Raw genomic sequence first — 22952 nt, 5'->3', positions numbered from 1 at the left:
GATTAGCCAAAAGAATAATAGTGTTTTTTATAATTAAAGTTAGGCTATGGGTAGTTAATTAATTTCATCCCGTATTGTAAACACATTTTTTGTAGTGGTGTTCTTATCTGGTTGGATGTGACTGGTGGCGGCGTTAAGTTTTCTTCTGGTTAGTTCGTGTACGAGCCTTTTCCATTCTAGTTATTTCAGTGGATCGCTTGTTAGATTCAAATCTGGCTCAACTTGTAACAAATGGACATTCACTCAAAACTCCGCTGGATGCTTACTCGGTACCCTGGTGGATGTTTGGTCGGTACCCCGATCTCTGAAAATACCGGAGCAAATTTTAATTTTTGACTAATTGCAACATTAGTGATGTCGTGAGGGATTTCAATTAATATCCATGACATCTAAATTTTGTTAGTCAGGTTCCTTAATTTAATTAACGGGATACATGAAGGTTAGTGGGATGGGGGAAAGATAAAAATGAGAGCAAAATACAATCAATACATATAAATACTGAATAGGGAATGAGATTAGCGTCCCTTGATCGGACGTCACCGGCGGAAAAGTTATTTGTAAACAAACCAACTACAAGCCAAGCGCTCTAAATAAAAAAATATTATTCATATTTCTGTACAAAAATGCGTATCATAATCAACGTTATGCATTTTTGTACAGAAATATGATAATAAATTTTGTATTGGAGCGCTTTTGCTTGTAGTTGGTTTGTTTACAAATAACATCTCCGCCGGTGACGTGCAATCAAGGGACGCTACTCTTCCGCTAATCTCATTCCCTATAGAACTAATCGCGTATTAACGATAGCACATTTGTAAATTAATGTAATTCGTGTATTGTAATTCATTCATTTGGAAGACATGCATACATATACAATAATATATAGATACATAGATAAAGAGAGTGAATTAAATATTTTGTTATAAAATAGGAATTGATACCGTTACATTTTTATCTTGCAATTTCTTTACCTGTCTGTATTTCTGATTCATCCCCAGTACTACGGTCACCGAGAGAAGTTGAGGGTGGTTGGCCTGGAGGACAGGGTGGAGGAGCTGAACAGGAAGGCTTTGTCTATAGCCAGGGAGGTGGCCAGGTCTACGGGAACTCTCTTGGCGGGAAACATCTGTAATACCACAGTCTACCAATCGGATGACGAGGAATCGAAGCAAATGACAAGGTCTATTTTTAAGGTATGTCAAAGTTCAACTAGTCAATTCAATCTAAATACTAAAACGTCTGTTTCTATCTATGTTTGTGACGCAAAATGAATTTCTCACAAACGAGCTAGAAACTCTCCCAATATCTGAACGGTTGTCACTTTTATCAATCTCGCGAAAGTTAAACAGTTTGTTACGATTCGGATCCTTTTTTAAATAAGCCAGTTTTCTTTTGGATTCGACGAAACTTCCCAAGTCGTAGACTCCATTTCGCCGGTCGCTTTCACCACTCGACTATCCGTTATGATTCAAGTTGGTGCATTGCAGCAGCCTCTTATGGTTTTCACACTTCTATGTTATGACGATCGACCCAATCAGCAAAGTCCGATCCGCATTCGTACACCGTCGAAAACCCGCCGGGCAGCATCGTCACAACACACCGTTCGACTAGATGCTCTGCCGTCTCAGGTTCTTGCCCACAGCGGGTACATGTTGGACAGGGTTGGTTTTCGTTATTTACCAAATATTAACACCAGATTTCCAAATCCAACTGGTCCAACCTCAAGGTACTACATTGCTACATATCCACCTTCGTATCATGTCTTTTGTGTAGTTGCATTCACCAATACGAATTGCACCATCATACTCCGTTATGTTAATATTTGGTAAATAACGAAAACAAACCCAGCTAAGCGGGTCGGGCGATCTAGAAAGAGGATAAAATTAACACGTGACTACCTTGACTCACAATGGTTTAAATTATGTGAAGCGAAACTAAGGGAGTTAAGGTTTCTATATTTAGTAACACTGATCAAGGTCTATAACTCTCTTCCAAATAAATGATGTCTTTCCTAGCGGCAACATTATTAGGAGAAGCCGTTCAACACAGCTTATGTCCCTCAGTCGTGTCCAGCACAGTGACTTCTATTACAATGACAACACACACGTAAACCACATGTTTCAAGGCTTGATGATCTGTACGAGTGTGTGAAAATCACAAATCCACATTTGCAGTTTTTTGTTATTTTTGTTTTGTCACCTATCAAGGGTTTCAATGAAGCAGCTAATGCATTTACTCAATATCTCAGTTTATATATATATATATACCCATGCATGCTATATATATATATATATATATATATATATATATATATATATATATATATATATATATATATATATATAACGTTCATGGGTTTCGGCATATAGTACGGAAGTTAGCTGGTTAATTATTGTTATGCCTGGCTATGTGTCTTTTCGTATGACACTCGCTTTCGGATCGGAAGGTCTTGGGATCGAGCCTCGTTCCGTGCATAGTTGAATCCTTGAAAAAGGTTCTTTACTCACACTCTATCACCGTACTCGGGTGTAAAATGAGTACTTAGCTGTGAACAGCTCTGTCTCTGTCGGGAGATCATTGTAATATCGTTTATCAGGCGTCATGTCTCGTTCTTTATGTTACGTGTTGCTTTTGGTCAGGGACCCTTTGTAAAGCTCTTTGAGCACATTTAATTGATATTGAGCCATATAACAGCTCCACTTTTTAAATTATAGGAACAGATCGAATGGGCTGTGGACGAGGGGGCTGATTTGATTATAGCTGAGACTTTCAACGAACTTGGTGAAGCGATGCTGGCCTTGGAATGCATCAAAGAATATGGCAAAGGTATGGCCTTGAATTCGTGTGTAACCGTAGCCATCGTGAACTTATAGCCCGAGACAAACCAAAACATGACGTCAAAAGACAAGTCTTTGGCAACAAAAGAAAACACATCGTGAGTTGTATTCAATAGATCAACTAATGGAATCACTTGTTTCCTTGAGCTCTACTGACGACAACTCACTAAACCTTGCACAAACCTAAAAAATGATGTCAAACTATAAGCCCTGATGGGTTCTAGTGTCAGGTCATAAGTTAACGATGGCTACGGTATAACCGATCGCCTCCAATCAATAATATACGCATATTATAACGCAATCCGAATACTAAAAGGCCACCTCTATTTGCAGTGGTACTGCGAATAATGATTTCCTCTATTCGCAGTAGTACTGCGAATAGTGGATAGCTTTCGTATTCCTAATTCGCAGTAGTATTGTTATTATTATTCTATTTATTATTTTTCAAACATTAATATATTTTTAAAATTATTTTTTTCATTATTACTATTATTATTATTATTATTATTATTATTATTATTATTATTATTATTATTATTATTATTATTATTATTATTATTATTATTATTATTATTATCATATTGCGTTTCGTTGACGATGACGATGTATCTGTTGCTGTGTAATGATGATGATGTTGATGTGATGGTTGTGATGTAGTGATGTTGGTGATGATGTAGTAGCAGTAGTGATGGTGACTATAAGGATAATGATGTAATGGTGGTGGCAGTTGCTGTAGTTTTGATAAAGATGTGGTAGCTGTGGTAGTGGTAGTAATGATGGTGTTGTGATGGTTGTGGATGTAGTAGTGGCGGTGGTAGCGATCATGACGAGGAGATTGATGATGATGATGATGATGATGATGATGATGATGATGATGATGATGATGATGATGTAAAGGTGGTGGTGGTTGCTATTGTTTTGATAACGATGTGGAGGATGTGGTGGCGGCTGTAGTATATATATATATATATATATATATATATATATATATATATATATATATATATATATATATATATATTCCTGGAACTTTATAAACTATATTTAAATTACTGCAAATAATACAATAAACAGGGACGGAACTATTCTCATTAAAGTAATCTGACAGATAAGCTGATAGATTTCAAGATGTGAACGAATGATCAAGTCGGAGAATTGGAGACGGGGAAATTTTCATGGATTGGATTTAGGTAACAAAAACAAACCAAATCACGATCAAGTTTCAGACCTGAAGGAAAAATTGAAATGTTAAAAATCTCAATTCTAAGTCACACAAAATGTTTCAATCACCCCTATTTTTTCTTTCCTCCTCAAAGGAACACACTCGCATTCAACTTCAAGCCATTTAACAACACGCCATTTTGAATAGAAAATACAGTGCTGTGTTCAGTGATTGGACAAAGTCCAATTTTCAGAGACGGGAGAGCGCTTCTACTACTGCGAATAGTGATACTTCCCAAATCACATGGCAATTCATGCCCTACTCTTTGCGGGTCGCTTTCAAGCCTTGACTTCCTCTATGCCTCAAGTTGGTGCAGTGCCCAGTGGTAATGCACACTACACATGATTTGAAAGTGTCAAGAGTGCGTGCTGACAGTTCTGTCGGTTTTTGGAAAAAAACTATCAAACCTGGGACTTCGCGAAGTACTTCTGAGTTGTGGATTGGATTTGATGGCATTTAAATTTGCGCATTATGATATTTATTATGAAGGGCAGAAACCTAGATTGTTTTTGGCGACTGGCCAATGGGAGAAATTCACGTGATCTCATCGTTCTAATGGTGTCTTAGTTTCATATTTTTGACTAAAAATTCAGTACTCAACATTAAGACAACCCAGATTTAATACCGGTTTGAAGCAACGAGTCACGCACATTTCAATGAAATTATTGTGTGACACGTCACCTGTAGAAAAATGTCAGTGGCGTGGCGCTATTGATTACTTTAGTGTCAGGCCCCCCACCTCTGTTCTTTTCAATTATGGAAATAAGTTCATTCTTTTCATTCAATATTGTGACCAGCCACAATCACTCCACTTAGTCGAACGGTCTATCTTTTTGTTATAAAGCCAAGCGATGTTGAGCGTACTTAGAGAATGGATGAATGACAAATATCACAAATATTTGGCTCTGGATTTGTGTCCACTTGACTCAGGTGTTATTATTACAATTTGTCTGTGAGAAGACGTTATAACAATTATATCACAAAATAAGAAGGTTAAACAGACGTAGTCGTCGTAATCATCCTCATCATCATCATCATCATCATCATCATCATCATCATCATCATCATCATCATCATCATCATTTTTAGATTTTTAATGACAATCTTGAAATTGTGACAGGGGTGCCAGCTGTCATCAACCTTGTTCCCAGCATCCGTGACACTACCTTTGATAAAGTTCCCTTTCCAGAGGCGTGTCGAAAACTAGAGGGAGCAGGAGCGGCTGTTGTCGGATTGAATTGTGGACGTGGCCCAAAAACGATAATACCTCTTATACGGGAGATTAGGAAAGCTTGTAAAGTGAGTCCAAGAATATTTTTAATCCCGACTTTTGCCTGTTAGAATTTTTTTTAAAATAAAACAACATAAACAACACAAAAATAATAAAATTAACCAAAAGCATAAACAAAAACAAAAGGTAAATCTGCGGAAAGTGCTTTTCTTCCTGTAACGCGGTATCACAATTTCTTCGAGAACTTTTTTTTTACCTTACATCTGGGTATAGTGAGCTATTGTCAGTATAAAGTTTTGTGCAGGGACTCGACTTTGCTTAAACAGAACCAGGAGCCTTAATGCAAAATCACCCTTCGTGAGGCTTAGGCGAAAGGAATTATATATATATATATATATATATATATATATATATATATATATATATATATATATATATATATATATATATAATATTTACCATTTATAACTTTACTATTTAAATCAAACGTACAACGTTTCAAAAAAAAACAAACGTACACCGTTTCAAAAAGAAACGTCGGACAATGTTTTAATAACAAATATAGATTGTATCAAAAACAGACCTTTGAGACTGACTGACCAACAAAACTTGTCACATTATCTCGGAAAATAAATTTCATTCAGTTACTGCTTGCAACGAGAAAGAACCCACGCAATTTTTTTTTATTACCCATAACTATTCTCACATAAGATATTCGTCCACTTTTGAAATTTCCATGGGCATTGCTATAGACTAGGAGATTTCAAAAAATAATCAGAGCAAAAATTAATAAAAAGTTATAACAACAGAGAAGTAAACAAACAAAAAGCTTAAAAACTAAACACACAAAAAATATTGCATTCCCCCCGAATTCACAAGACTCTCTCTCTCTCTCTCTCTCTCTCTCTCTCTCTCTCTCTCTCTCTCCATCTCTCTCTCTCTGTTTTTCTCACTCACTCCTCTACACACACACACACACACACACACACACACATACACCAACATATATAAACAACCGTTCTTTTTCTCACGTAACATAATTATTTCGTACCATTTTATTCTCTATAATTACATAATATATCATATTCACACCCACTGTTCCGTGATCCACATTGTCCTCGATCACCGTCGAATTTCTAACGTCGCAACAAAATATATAAAATGACAAGAGAAAGGAATTGAATTGGATGATTGTAGAAACAATTTCCCCTAAAGGTGCTCTCACATAAACCTGTTAAGACAATGGTGTGTTTTTTCTTCTTTAGGGTCCAATAGCGTGTCTCCCAGTACCGTACAGAACCTCTACTGAAACCCCATCTATGCAATCTTTGAAGAACCCTGTAACTGGTAAGGACCTATCAATTCATCTATCTATCAATCAATCTATATGTATACATACATATATATTATATATATATATATATATATATATATATATATATATATATATATATATATTATCTCTATGTATCTATCTATCTATCTATGTATCTATCTATCTATCTATTTATCTATCTATCTATCTATCTATCTATCTATCTATCTATCTATCTATCTATCTATCTATCTATCTATCTATAGATCTTTCTATCTAATTATAAGATAAGATAAGATATACTTTATTGATCCTGAATGGAAATTATCAAAATGTTAGACATCATGCATCGTTATATTAGCACAGATATATACACTGTCATGAATTAATTGATGAAAATACGAAGCTAATTAAAAGCAAAATAATCATCAAATATAATAAAATAAATCATTCAAAACATATACAGCAGTTACAAGCAATGCTATAAAAATCGGTCATGAAAGTAGTATATAGTTGTAATAATGGATTTGTAATGTATCTAGAATTTTGAAAATAGATTGTGAAGGATTGCACATAGCCAACACAGTTGGCAAAAAGTAAAAATAAAGCATGGTATTTGAATGTTTAAATATATAAATAATGTAGATATAGCACCAGGTAATCATGCATAAATAAATAGATTTTAGAGAGAACTAATTGATGCAAATACGAAGCTAATTATAAAAACAAACTTTTATAATGGATTTGTAATGTAAATAGAATTTTGAAAATAGATTGGGAAGGATTGCACATAGCCAACACAGGTTGGTAAAAAGTAAAGATAAAGCATGGGATTTGAATGTATAAATAAATAATGTAGATATAGCACCACGTAAACATGCATAAATACATAGATTTTAGAGCGAATATAGTATCTTTCAAATGTCATGTAGTAAAAGTCATCCTAAATTTTCGTATTGCTGATGGTAAAAATGAATTAAAATATCTTTGTTTTTATGTGTTTTAGTCTGTTATTCCAGTGGCTTATTTTGATTTCGTTGTACAGAGGGTGGAACTCGTCTCTTTGAACTTTGTTAATCTTAACATTATCAATATCTTTGTGAAATTCTTCAAAACTGTTCCATCCATCATTTCCTAACATTCGATTAGCATGCTTTATTATTCTATTTATTTTTGTTACTTCAGATTTTTTACAATTTCAACGCTGAGCAGCTGCACAGAAAAAAATGATTTATAATGCAAGATTTATAAAACAAAGATAAAATTGCTTTCTCAATATGGAGTACAGTCATCATGAATAATCTTGTCTTCATCTTATTAAGCACTTTGCATGAATGAGTTGTCCAGTCTAATTTTTCATTGACAAGTATACCGAGATATTTATACTCCTCTACCCTCTCTACCTTTTCGTTTTTAATAATTATATTTTCATGTATGTTACCATCTTTCCTAAAATCAAATATAATTTCTTTAGTTTTCTTTACACTAAGTTCTAGATAGTTATTATCACACCATTCAACAAATCTTTTGATTTCGTTATAATAATTCAATACATCAACTCCGGTTGTTATCAAGGCTTGAACGGCGGTATCGTCGGCATACTTTAAAATATCACATTACTTGTGCCGCTTATGCAGTCATTTGTGTATATAACGAAAAGTGTTGGAGCAAGAACAGTTCCTTGGGGTGCTCCAGTGTTGGTGATAAAGGCACTCAAAAAGTCTACGAAATAATTATATTTTCATGTATGTTACCATCTTTCCTAAAATCAAATATAATTTCTTTAGTTTTCTTTACACTAAGTTCTAGATAGTTATTATCACACCATTCAACAAATCTTTTAATTTCGTTATAATAATTCAATACATCAACTCTGGTTGTTATCAAGGCTTGAACGGCGGTATCGTCGGCATACTTTAAAATATCACATTACTCGTGCCGCTTATGCAGTCATTTGTGTATATAACGAAAAGTGTTGGAGCAAGAACAGTTCCTTGGGGTGCTCCAGTGTTGGTGATAAAGGCACTCAAAAAGTCTACGAATAGGGTTCTGACATACCCCTTTGGAATGTCTAAGTGTTTGTAAGTGTTATGAGAAAACACTAATATAGTAAGCAAACTGGGACTTGTCTAGATGTTGTGTACTTTGTTGTAGATATCTTTGTTGAATAATCTTTTCTGGACATTTCATAGGGATGGATGTCAGCGTTACAGGACGAAAATCATTCATTTCTTTGGCTTTTTAGTGTTTTGGGACGGGAAATATTTTTGACGTTTTCCAAATTCTTGGAATATGCCCGTTTCTTGGGGACTGATTAAAAATGTGTGTAAAAATATAGGAAAGTTCATTTACACATGATTTCAATAAATTTGATAAAATTTGATCAGGTCCGCTTGCTTTTCCCGCTTTAATATTTTTGAACAGTTTAATGACGTTGGCCTGAGTGATGTCCCTTTGTTCCTCTGTTTCATGTTGTTTAAGTGAGGGGCGACACCTGAAACTATTTTCAAGAATAATGATTATATCCAATATCTTTTTATATTGGGACATTGCCTATGACCAATGGATTCGAACCATGTGATTTATTTCGGTGGGCGTGTCCGGTTGCCATGGTGACGGCCGCCATCTTGGATTTTACTCTTCTCTGGGTGCTATTTTAAAAAGTTACTTTCTCAATAAGTTTCCATGGAATTTTCTTGAAATTTGGCATGGTTGTATATTTGTATATTATTTTAAAAAATACAGAGCATTTTTTAAATATTTTAAAAAGATTTTTATTTACAAATTTTTAAAAATTATATTTTTTCGGTATGATAAAATCATGTTTTTTGACATAAAAATGTCAATTTTTCAAAAAATTATAAAGATATTTAAAATTCCTTCTGTATGATTTTAGATAATCACTATAGCTCTAGACATGCAAAGTTTTAAACAAATTGATTGATAAATGACAAAATAAGATAAAAAATAGTGTTAAAAAATGTCATTTTGAGAAAAACGAGATCAAAGATAACAATGAATGAAAATAATAAGACAAAACGGTACAACCAGCTCAAAACATATCAGCACCGTATGAGGGTCCCCCGTGTTCTTTTTCTGCCTCCCTCTGGGCTTTTTCACGGGTCTGAGCTTTCATTTTGCGTCTTTTTTTTCTCTTTGTGTTGAGCAACCCTTATGCTCTGGTCAAGTCTTTTTGACTCTGCTTGCTGACTCAACATCTGGGAGTGTTCTCCCAGTCCACCGATGCCCAAAGACACTTTCAGGGATGTTATTTCTATTGGACCAAAATTATACTCTGCACCAAACTCAACTTTTTTTAGGGAATGGAAGTATGTTTTATGGCATCTTGACCAAACAGAATTATGAAACCTTTCGTTTGGATTTTGTGTTGTCTTCATCTCACAACACTTCAACAAAGCATTTACAGGCTTCAAGTGCTCATGAATTAAATCAAAATTCAAAGGTGTATTTACACGCTGCTTGTGTCAACAGGATACACATGGGCAGTAATATATTTTTTTTATAAAAGCATCTGGAGTCCGGTTCAGGAGGACAATACCTATGTTGAGGGAAGTCATTGGTGTAATAACCGTGGTAAAGACCAGCAAGAATAGCCCATTTCATTTCTTTCCGCTGTGGCATTGCTTGGAATCGCTTTATCATAATACTACTATCACACACCAAATTCCAATCAAAGATTTGTAGTCACGGGTCAACCACGAGCCATCATAACTTTCTTGCTTTCTTGGCTTTTGTAGCAAATAACTGTTGCCAACGTTTGGATTTTTTTGTCACTTTAGGTATATTTATAATAATCCAGTAAAAATTGGAAATATTTAGAGATAATTAACGTGAATACGTGTCAAAATTTGATAAAACAACTGATCAATCGAAAGGTAAACAAATCGTAGTAAAATATAATAGTAAGAGAGGCGAACTTTCACCCTGACTCAACATCCAATCCCTGGCGCGGAGTCAGAGGTCTAGAACAAGGTCAGCCAATCAGATCGCACCATTCGTGATCACGTTGTATTTACCTGACAACTTGACCTCTTATCAGCTGTTTGACACACAATCTTTGTTCGCGACTAACAGTTTCTAAACTCCTCCCCTGCCCATATTCTGATATTTATGAGACTGAAACCGTGTCAAATAGACGGGCAAAGAGTAGACTAAACTATCGATATCAAAATTTACAACATCGATATGTATTATAATGCTTTTCAGTCCTATTATTTTCAGTTGAATTCTTACAAAAAATTGAAAAGTTTGGTATTTTCATGTCGACTTCCATGGTTATGAAAGACGATTTACAAACTTTATATTATCCAAATCACCATCTAAGTGCTGAAAATATGTGAAAAAATGATTGTTCTTTGATAATAAATAAAAAACTGAAATTTTATATTTTGACCCAAAAATCGATATTTCAGGTGTCGCCCCTCCCCTTAAGTTGCTCAGTTAGGTCGTTAATCTTGTCTGTGAAATCGTGTTTATCGAATCGAGCATAGAAGTTGAAAAGCTTATCGGCATATTCTTTTTCTGTACCATTTTCGAACTTAAATTTTTAGTTTTTATTACCGTTCATTCCTGTGACTGTTTTGTTATTGTTCCACACTCTTTTCTTGTCATTAGCTTTCAGTTTCCTTTCAATATTTATTTGTATATTTGTTTCCTCTCTCGGATGTCTTTATTTAATTTTCTTTGAACTTTTTTCCTCTCCTGTAGGTCACCAGTCTTGAATGCATATTTTTTTTCTTATTTAACAACTCTTTTATCGATTTTGTCAGCCAAGGTTTGTTATTTCCAAAAGATTTTATTGTTTTTCTTTTCACGATGTTTTGTTCGCAAAAGGATGGTCTAGTTAGTTACGATGTCACAAAGTTCATCGAGGTCAATTGCTGATTCAATAAAATATTCCAATTGGTGGAGTAGAAGCGCTCCCTTAGTGCATTAGTTGCATCGCTGTCCCATACCTGATTTTTTTTTTTTTTTTTTGAACGACTGGGACAGATATCAAATTTTGTTTTGTATTTAGGTATCATAAGAACCATATTGTGATCGGATTCACCAAGAGGGGCCAGTTGACGAGAAGAATACCCGTTTTGAATAGTTGAATAAAAAAGATCGATTGTGCGTTCGTTTCTTGTATGTGTTGTTGTAGGGGAAACGAGTTGTCAAGAGGAACGTGATTGAAGTCCCCCGTCACCAGGACTATGCTATCGGGTGATGTTTTTAGTTGGTTATTAGTACTTTCCACCAGATATTCCAGTGCTGTCGGTCCATGTGCGTCCCGTGATATATAGACGACATTGATAAACAACACCTTGGTCAACTTCCGTGGCAAATAATATGGCCTGACTAATACGGTAAACAGTTCAAGGCTCGGTGTGCTGGTTTTGTTAGTGACAGTGATATTGTTTGGATGGCACCACCTTTCATTTAAATAAACACACACATCACTATATATCTATCTATCTAAATATCTATGTATCTCTATTTATCTATTTAATATATTTATCTATCTATCTTTCTATCTATATATCAGTCAATCGACCTATCCGTCGATCATTCTGTCTGTCTGTCTGTCTGTCTGTCTGTCTGTCTGTATGATGATGATAATGATGATGATAATGATGATGATGATGATGATGATGATGATGATGATAATGGTGATGATGATGATGATGATGACGATGGTGATGATGATCATGGTGGTGGTGATTATCACAATTATGCCGTTAATTTGTACCACATGTCACCGGTTTGATACAATTTCTACTTGCATATCTGAGGTGAGAGAGCGTTTCCTCTAGAGCTGCCAGCACATCTGTGTGGCCGACGTGAGATCCAGGAATTTGCTGAAGCCTGTAAGGAGATTGGTGTACAATTTGTAGGACTTTGTTGTGGTAACTGCTCTCATTACATCAGGACTGTCGCTGAGGTAGGTGCCAAAAACAAGCGCGTGCACACACACGCACACACACACACACAGAAAGAAATGTTTTACTTTAAAAAAACGGATCCACTGAAGAAGAAGAAGAAGAAGAAGAAGAAGAAGAAGAAGAAGAAGAAGAAGAAGAAGAAGAAGAAGGACAACGACAACGACAACGACAACGACAACGACAACGACAACGACAACGAAAACGACAACGACAACGACAACGAAAACGACAACGACAACGACAACGACAACGACAACGAAAACGAAAACGAGAACGAGAACGAGAACGAGAACGAGAACGAGAACGAGAACAAGAAAAAGAACAAGAAGATGGAGAATTAGAATTACCATAGAGATGGCTGATTCTAACATGATTTTGTGGCTATGTGGTCTAGTGGTATGACACTCGCTTCCGGATCGGAGAGCTCAATTTTTTCATGCATTTTGTTCTTTTTCGAAGCTGTTATATTCATTTTTGATTCATTAATTCTCACAGTCCTCAGCTTCAAGGAGATTTGACCACTTTGAACGCATTCTAGTACAACATGGTGTGTTTACATGTATGAACATTTCCTGTAAATATTTTCTAATTATTGTTTCATGTCTGTTATATCACATTCCCCACCAATGACCTCCCCTATATTATTACTTTTTTTCAACGTGTATTCTGTCGACATTGCAATGATTGGTTGTCACATTTAACGATTTGACATCAAGAATTATCATTGTTTCCCTGCTATTATATCCCTATGGCTCAGTTGGTAGAGCACTCGCTTCACACGCAAAGGGACCGGGTGTAGTCGTGATTTTTATCTGCCCCCCCCCCCCTACCCCTTGTCTACCCAGCAGTGATTGGGTCGCTGGGTCTGGTAGGTCTGGTGGAAGGTGCTTTGCGAAAGACAAGCGTCCTGTCCCAAGGGTAGCAAGCAATTAATTGCTATCGTCTGTTTCACGCTACAGAAACCTGGATAAAGTCCGGCTCTATGGACTACGTTTCATGTTATCATATCGCGTCAAAATATATTTTTAATACTATCGGATTAAACATAATATTATTGAACTGTTACGGCTACTACAGAGGACAATAAGGCCATCTCGTTTTTTGTTTGGCGTTTGTTTCTTTGTTTGTTTGTTATTGGGTTTTTTGTTTTTGATAATGTTTTTTTTTTTGCCATATGCGACTATGCGGTGCATGTGGTATGCATGCTACTCGCTTTTGGATCTGAAGGTCCTGGATTCAAGCCTCCCTCGGCACATTGTTGAGTTCTCGGAAAAGGCTCTTTACTCACATTCTATCACCGTTTTGAGGTATATAATGAGTACCTGGTCGTTAACAGCGCTGTCTCTGTCGGATAATAATTGCAATATCGCCTAACATGCGTCATGTCTCGATCTATAAGTTACGTGATGTTGTTGTGAAGGGGCCCTTTGTAAAGCGCTTTGAGCACGTTTAATGGATAATGCACTATAGAAAAGCTCACGTTTTTGTTGATATTGTTGTCGTTGTTGTTGTTTATGCTTAGTAAAATCGGGTTTTCCCCTAAACCGAAGGGTCGTAATAAATCATTTGCATAGGTGCTTGTATGAATTTGATATTTCTGTGGCCCCCTGTATTTCCACAGGTGTATGGCCGGAGACCCAATGCAAGCGACTATTCCCCTGATATGTCCAACCATTACACCTTTGGAGACCCATCCAAATTCAAGAGTTATAACACAGATGAATTGTATCGATGGAAGACAGGGGAATAGGGAAGAATTGTCGTGACATCAAACCCTTTTACTCTTTTGGTTACTAAACCGTATCGTACCGTATTGTATCAAATTGTATCGTTTAAGAGCCAATAGGGTCTAAAAACATTTAAATTCTCTGTATAACTATTATGCAAAGATGCAATTTATCAATTATATAAATAGTATTCAATGTCAATTAATTGATAATATTGATAATAAAATATCTAATAATAAATGAGTGTCACAGTCAATATTCGTAGTGTAATTCATTCTATTTACATTCATTGGGCATGTCTAACTTTGTGGATTTGAGAGTTTCAAAAAATTGAGATACAAAATCTAATAAAATCCAATTTCATGTTACATTATTTGTCAAAATCAAATATTATGTTAGTAAGTTGTTTATCAATGTCATTCTTTAAAATTATAAATTGAATTAGAATTTTTGTCTTCAATTTTAATTATTCTAAATTGTCACAGTCCTTTGAATTACATTATTTTTCCTTACAGACGAATTACATCTTTCAACAAATATTTTAAGCTTATCCCACCCTAGTGTTTGTAATATACATATACTTTTTAAAAACCCATTATAATCTATATTGTGAGAACCATGTACGAGTCTGTAGAGTCAAGATCGATCCCGGGTGCAGTCGAGCTTTTCTCGGACCCCTCTTTTCACCAGCAGAGATTGGGTAGCTGGGTCTGTAAGATGTGGCGGAAAGTACTTTGTGATAGACTAGCGTACTATCGGAACGGTAGCAAGCAATTGCTATTGTCAGTTTCTCGCTATTCAAACCAGGTAAACTCCGGTCTCATGGCCTAATGGCTCCGAAGGACTACTAAGAAGACTAAGAATTTAATTTTTTGACTAACTGGATGAAACGTAGTACTTTGTGATCCTGTCCTTCTTAATAGAGTTTAACAGTCGTGACGTCACTTGCCTCGTAATGACGCATAGTAACTTAGTGACTGGTTCTAAATTATCGGTACAGCAGCGGACGCCCTTATGAAATACTTCTCAGACGAGCATAAAAGTGTATCCAGAGGAGAAAAACATTAGAAATCTGATCATATTTTGACTTTTATATACATTCTGATCACATGACATGTGAAAAAGTTCTAGCCAGCATAAACAATAAAAAGTACAGATTTTGTTTGTTTAGAACCAAGCTGCTCGTTGCTGGGCGGCCGTGACATTAGACTATTGAATCCTAATATGTCTGTGTTCAGTAAGTTCCGAGAGTGCCCAAAACGCTCGCGCACTGAACGAGTACAAGGGTCGAACGGAAGTTTGGAGATGACTGCACATCATGGACGTTGAAGGGTCTATTCTGCACATCAATGTAACCAGTAGATTTTGGACCAATTAAAACATGAAATGTGTGATATTCCTTCAAACGTGCTCGGACAAACGTAGTTGATTGTTTATAAACAATAACGTGAATGCAATCGACCTCTCTCTGATCAATGTTATTGTTTGTATACCGCCAAATGGATGGCTAGTTATCACAATATTTTCTCGATCATATTATAAACATTTTGGTTAACACACAGTTTTCTGTGTTGGTTCTATTGATCAACCGATAGGAAATTGGGTATTTTACTTAGACACATACCATTAATTGTAAAAGTTGTGTAGTTTGCTATGTTAACCAATCACTGTCATTGTTTACATTATGTCAACTGTCCGAGAGCCCTCTTTGTCTCTTTTTTGCTGTTTTTGTCTCTTCGTAGAACTAGGGTTTTGCTTTCTTTTATATCACTGTCCATTTTGCAAGTTGAGCTTGAGCGTCAAGCACTTAAGACACAAGAGAATAGAGACGAAAAGTAGCGACAGCAAACCCTCTTCTCGTTTGGTCCCTAAATCCTTGGGAGTGTGTATGTAACAAGTACTTCGGACTACTTTTAATGAATAGATTACATAAATGTGGCATAACTATTTCAGTAGCGGATTCTTTGAATATTTGGTTAGTTGAAGGTCATCGTAAACTAAACTTACTTACTTGCTTGCTTGCTTACTTACTTACTTACTTACTTGCTTACTGACTTACGTACTTACTTACTTACTTACTGACTTACTTATCCGAACCAGCGACCAGCTGAGCTCTAGCCCTTCGGTCTTATTCCATGACCTTGAATTTAGAAGTCTGTTGTAGTTGTTCCTGGTTACTATACAGTGTGGTACTGATGCTTGGATTTGGTGGGAGGAATTCATAATCTGAACAGATTTGAACAAATTTCAGTTTTGAAAGTAATATTATCAAGAATTATGTTTATTTCTGAATTGCATATTTTGGGAATGTATTAGAACCGTAATACCAAGAATAAAAGATAAAGAGACACGAAATTTCGGAAGTGGCAATAGGGTTTTAATAGCAGACGATGCGTATTCATGTCAGGTCATGTCAAGTCGCTAAACATCATTTCGTTCATAATGCTGATATGTAATACAATTGAACTTTTGCAAGGGGTTTCGCAGCTTTCAGTTTGGTGATTTCTTCTCACTAAATTCTCACAGACTATAAACTTTTTGTGTATTTGTACGACTGATATAGAGGCTAGTAATGGTGTGTATTTTATTAAAACACATACCTTCAATACACAAATGCCATGTTTACTTGACATTGAATACCCACATATGGAAGGAGCCCAAAGTTTCATGTCTCAATATCATCATTTTAGTCTTGGATAGAGCTACATGTGACTCAGGCCTTTAAAGGGTATTATATCGGGATAGTACAGATGATGAAGATGGAATTTTTAGTGATGATTATGACACTTATGCCGAAAAATTGGATCTATGGAATTATTGAAATTTCCCGGTTGTCCATTGTTGAATGTTTTGTGTGTAGTAACTCCTGAAATTAGACGGATTTCCGAACATGTGATGTTTGGACATGTCTGGAGAGTATTTACTTCCTGGTGGAGTCCGGCCATACACCTGTGAGGAATTATATATCAATGATACAGTTACAAATAAAATCAAAGTTCGTAACTTATACTAGAGCATCTATATATAGCAATATCCATTAAACGTGATCATATATCACGCATCACTTCCTGAGACTCATTTGATATATCACGCATCACTTCCTGAGAGTCATTTGAAATATCACGCATCGTTTCCTGCGACTCATTTGAATTATCACCCGTCTCTTCCCCATACTCGTTTAATATAATATTGCGCCTCCATTTCTGGCACTCATTTGAAATGTCGCGCCCTTTCTGGGACAATTTTAAGTATCACACATAACATACAGGGTACTTTTAAAATAGTATGTATCACTTCCGCGGATAATCTTTTGACATCTCGCATCACCAATCGGTTACAACCGCCATGGTAGTGTAAAACAATTAAATTGACCCCTTGTTCAACACTTTAGTCTTAGAAAGTGATGCGTGATATTTCAAATGGGTCTGAGGAAGTGAGATGTGATTTTTCAAATGAGACCGGTGACGTGATGTTCCATATTTAAAATGAGTCCCGTGACGTGGTGTGTCATATCAATGAGTCTCAAGAAGTGATGCGTGATATTTCAGATGAGCCCCATGACCTAGTGCGTGACATTTAACATGAGTCCCAGGGTGTGATGCGTGATGTTTCAAAAAAGCGTCAGGACTGATGAGTGATATTTAATAAGCGTATCATTAGAACTGTAGGGCATGATTATTTACACAAGGAGGTGAATATAAGAGCCTTATTACGATCCCAAAAGAAAATAAGTGAACATTCTCAACCATTCTAATGGCCATCATAGAAATATAAGGAATAATCTGAAGTTTGAAAACACTCAGGGTAAAAAACTAAAGAGCAATCCTTCGTATGAACCATGGTGCTATACCAAGAGTCACACTCAGATGGACCCCACAGGGAACAAGGATGAGAGGGAGACCCTTGGAGACTTGGAGAAGAACCCTGGAACGTGACATAAAGACCTAGAAGTGGACGTTGGGAGTGAATGTCAAAGATGACAGCAGATCGTGATGGTTGAAGATCTATGCTGTCGGCCTTATGTACAACTGAAGCACAAAGAGGATAATAAGTAAGTATATAGAGCAATATCCACTAAAAGTGCTAAAATATCTATACAATGGTGATATTACATAAATTTCCAACAGAGACAAAAAAAACTGTTACTAGCTAGGTACTAATTATACACCTGAGTACGATAAGTGAATGTGAGTCTAAAGCCTTTTCCAAGGACCCAACTATACTCGAACCCAGCACCTTCCGATCCGGTGGAGGACAGTGTCATACTAATAGACCACAGGGGCCGTACACTTGGATATTGATCTATGAGGCCAACAAGACATGTTTCTAAATCTTTTAGTCACAAAAACAGAGTCAAAAATACAATTTTCCGTGAATGCGATGAAAATGCGACGTTTCAAGTATGGAATGTCACCGGGATTTTATTGAACCTGACTGGTTCATCCCGACATATTACCAAATTGACACGTTTAGTAACAAATGCTATTAATTAGGCCATGTGATCTAGTGGTATGACACTCGTCTTAGGATTCGAATGTTCTAGTTTGAGTCCAGCTTTGAGCAACGCGTAGATGAGTTTTTGAAAAATGCCCTATACTCACGACATTCTCTAACAGTACTTAGGTTTAACATGAGTACCTGGACGTTAACAGCTTTGTCTCTGTCGGAAAAAATATTTAATTTCGCTTAACAGGCGTCACGTCTCGTCCAACATTTACTGAGAAAGCCGCTGGCTAGCGACATCCATCTTGTAAAGCGCTTTGAGTACGTTTAGTGGATATTGCGGTATTTAATAGCTCAAGTCATTATCCAATACCTACCTCAGCAACAGTCCTGATGTAGTGAGAACAGCTACCACAACAAAGGCCTACAAACTGTACCCCAATCTCCTTACAAGCTTCAGCAAACTCCTTGATCTCGTGTCGACTACAAAGGTGACCAGGGAGGTCTATGGGGAATGCTTGTCCACCTGGAAATGTATGTCTTAATGATGATGATGATGGTGACGATGATGATGGTGATGATGATGATGATGGTCATGATGACGACGATGATGATGATGATGATGATGGTGGTGGTGGTGGTGGTGATGCGGATGATGATGATGAAGATGATGATGATGATGATGATGATTATGATGATGATGAGGAGGAGGAGGAGGAGGAGGAGGATCATACGATGATTTATATATATATATATATATATATATATATATATATATATTTGCACTGTGGCTCGGAAGGTCCCGGGTTTGAGCCCCGCTTCAGGCACTTTGTTTTGTTTTTTTCTATGAGCAAGATTATTAACTCCCAATTTGCTCACTTGGACAACGTGGGTGATTCCTGTCGTGGATGTTTCAATATATACATATATTTATGTGGACGTGTGTGTGCATGTTTATAAGTGTGTGTGTGTGTGTGTATGTCATGCTTACCCGTGATTGGTTTCTTCAGTGATTGCATGGTTGGATACTCTGGGGAGGTTCTGTACGTGACAGACAGGAAGACATGCAATAGGGCCCTGATGGTGGAGAATATCAATAAGATATGGTTTAAGTTTGTACGTGACATGGAGACATGCAATAGGGCCCTGATGGTGAAGAATATCAATAAGATATGGTTTAAGTTTGTACGTGACATGCAGACATGCTATAGGACCCTGATGGTGGGGAATATCAATCAAGATATGGTTTATACTAACATGACAGAGAGACATGCTATAGCGCCCTGATGATTGAGAATATCAATAAGATATGGTCACAGCTTTGATAATTGAATCAACATCATCTAGTCAGCTGATTCTGCGTAGGATTGCTTCCCGAACTTTCTTGCGAAACAGATTACGGTTTTCCGCCAGTCTACTTGCTTGAGTTGTTGTCATTCCCAGCCATTCACTTATATCTTGTTCCCAGCTTCTTGTTGGTCTACCTCTTCCTCTCTTGCCGTCTACCCTTGTCTGCAAAATGTGCTTTTCTAACGATTCGTGGCGAGTCGTATGGCCAAAATATGTTCAGTTTCAATTTCTTTACAGTTTGAAGAAGAATTGGTGATTTTATTCCGATCCTGCTCAGGACTTCTTTGTTTGTTTGTTTTTCAGTCCATGATAGCGGGTGGTTGGATGGGAGCATCACCCTTGAATCATATACCTATGATGTTCGCATGGGTGTACGATCCGATAGTGATGTCGTTTCTTCTTCTCTTTACTAGCCTATCCTGCTTCTTTGGTTTGTGATTGTATTTTTGACAGGGGATATTTTTTTCCCTGTAAATCCTCTGCCTGTTTGTTCTTGGTTATTTATAATTTAGCTTATGATATCTTTAGGTTATGATTTTGATTGACATTTGTACTATTTTTGTTAGATTGCTTGTTTTTTTTTGTTTCAGCGGTCTCTCATATAACCTCAATTGTGTTGGAAGAGACCTAAAGCAACAAACAAACAAACAAAACAGTCCATGATATTCTGAGTATTTTTCTGTAGCATGCCATTTCAAAAGCTGTGATCTTTGTGCTCTCTGCTTTGCTGATAGTCCACGCTTGAATAATTGAATAGATGGAACAAGAACGCTATAAATTTTTTATCTCCAAAACAGAATATAATAGTTTGTAGCAGAGAGACCAAGTTTGATCCTGGGTAAACTCGGAATTTTCTGATCCTCCTGACCACAAGGAGTCCCTAGCATGCAGCAACATTTAAGGTGAAGGATCAGACATGACGCCTGTCACATGATTTTACAATTATGTTTCAGAATTATTATTATTATTATTATTAATATTATTATATTATTATTATTATTATTATTATTATTATTATTTTTATTATTATTATTATATTATATTATTATTTTATTATATTATTATTATTATTATTATTATTATTTATTATTATTATTATTATTATTATTATTATTATTATATATATTTATTATTATTATTATTATTATTATTATTATTATTATTATTATTATTATTATTATTATTATTATTATTATTATTATTATATTATTATTATTATTATTATTATATTATTATTATTATTATTATTATTATTATTATTATTATTATTATTATTATTATTATTATTATTATTATTATTATTATTATTATTATTATTTATTATATTATTATTATTATATTTACTATTATTATTATTATTATTATTATTATTATTATTATTATTATTATTATTATTATTATTAAAAACGTGCCCATCATATTATTTACAACGAACGAGCTCTTATGATGTTTTCAAAATGATTGTATAAAATTGCTGTGCACTGAGAAATCGCGTAAAAAAAATGGCCAGAAAAGTCGTCCTTCAAATATCCATCGATTAAAATGACACACATCTTGTCAAAAACTCACGAACCTCGAGCTTCCTTGAAGCTACAGCTTTGAAAGCCTTTGTCAAGACGAGGGTCATTTTAATCGATGGATATTTGAAGGACGACTTTTCTGGCCAATTTTTTTACGCTATTTCTCAGTGCACAGCAATTTTATACAATCATTTTTTTTATCATTAAAAATTGATTATTGTGACCCAGCGTTTTTGTCCTTGAGATGATAGACAAACAAACAAATAAAGTAGGGAAAAAACAGGCAATTATTTTGTTCACGATTTGTTATCTCTGTCCGATTAGATGCAAGAATTTTTAAATTCGACTTTTTGTAAGACAATTAATTGCTTTCAGGTTCTTTGACAGGTTAAGTGAATGTTTTGTAAATCAAAGAATTTTATATTTTAATAAAAATCAAATAAATGATTTTAAAAATTAGAAGGGGAGGAATGTTGTGAATGGAAGTTATTGTACTCAAGTATCGTAACTTGTATCGTCTATCTTAGGCCCCCGTTTTTGAGTTTATTCCGGCTACTATAGTTTGAAACGACCAATAGCCATTGCTCTCTATCCTTTGGATCGGACACCAGTCTATCGAGAGCTAGATCAGGACAAAATCAATTACCCAATCACTGCTGGGTGGTCAGGGCGGGGTAGAAATCTTGACTGCATCCAGAATCCATCTTGGTGCTTTTGCGTGTGAAGCGAGTGCTCTATTAATGGAGCTACCCGGGCGCCAAAACACAACCAAAAGGCTCAACAATAACAAACAAAAACAAAACAAACGACTGTGCGGCTATGTGGTCTCGTGGTATGACACTCGCTTTCCTATAGGAAGGTCATGGGTTCGAACCTCGTTTGTCGCATGGTGAGTCCTTGGAAAAGGCTCTTTACTCACATTCTCTCACCATACTCAGGTGTAAAATGAGTACTTGGCTGTTAACAGCGTTGTCTCTGTCGGGGAAAAAAATTGTAATGTCGCCTATCAGGCGTCATGTCTCGTCCTATATGTTAAGTGTTGCTGTTGGTCAGGGGCGCCTTGTAAAGCGTTTTGACCACGTTTAGTGGATCTAATGACAACAATAATCATGAAAACAACAACCATAATAATCAGACGTAAGTCTCTGATAAATTATCATGATTTAATATTGTTTCAGATGGCATGACTTATTCTCATAGGTACAATGATCATGGATTCAAGCACAAAGGTCAAATTGAATGAAATATCAAATAATATTATCTATTTGTTTGCGGACCACGTCATTAATCGGCGAGATATCACTATAGGGAATGAGATTACAAAACAGATTTAACAGATTTTGTTGGAAGTCGCGTCTTGAC

General features: G+C 35.7%; 2 protein-coding genes across 2 annotated transcripts in view; one reads left to right on the top strand and one right to left on the bottom strand.

The window, feature by feature from the left end:
• Positions 1–14533, top strand: part of LOC144968139 (betaine--homocysteine S-methyltransferase 1-like) — an 18554-nt gene extending 4021 nt beyond the window's left edge. The window contains exons 3-8 of the mRNA XM_078906152.1: positions 999–1193; positions 2715–2826; positions 5180–5358; positions 6556–6637; positions 12401–12549; positions 14172–14533. Of these exons, the coding sequence (XP_078762278.1) occupies positions 999–1193; positions 2715–2826; positions 5180–5358; positions 6556–6637; positions 12401–12549; positions 14172–14300 (846 nt within the window). The 3' untranslated portion in view covers positions 14301–14533. The remainder of the gene's footprint in view (positions 1–998; positions 1194–2714; positions 2827–5179; positions 5359–6555; positions 6638–12400; positions 12550–14171) is intronic.
• Positions 14534–17091: 2558 nt separating this feature from the next.
• Positions 17092–20124, bottom strand: LOC144969305 (uncharacterized). The gene is made up of 3 exons (XM_078908414.1): positions 19712–20124; positions 19098–19246; positions 17092–17226 (listed from the first exon to the last, which is right to left on the bottom strand). Exons 1-3 carry the CDS (start codon positions 19914–19916, stop codon positions 17092–17094), a joined length of 489 nt encoding a protein of 162 aa, XP_078764540.1. The 5' UTR covers positions 19917–20124.
• Positions 20125–22952: the final 2828 nt, after the last annotated feature.

The sequence above is a fragment of the Berghia stephanieae genome, chromosome 3 (assembly GCF_034508935.2).
Source record: "Berghia stephanieae isolate SIO BIC M18660-M18661 chromosome 3, UCSD_Bste_1.3, whole genome shotgun sequence".
Taxonomy (NCBI): Eukaryota; Metazoa; Mollusca; class Gastropoda; order Nudibranchia; family Aeolidiidae; genus Berghia; species Berghia stephanieae.
The sequence above is the reverse complement of the archived record's forward strand: the minus strand, read 5'-3'. Positions and strand labels throughout refer to the sequence as shown.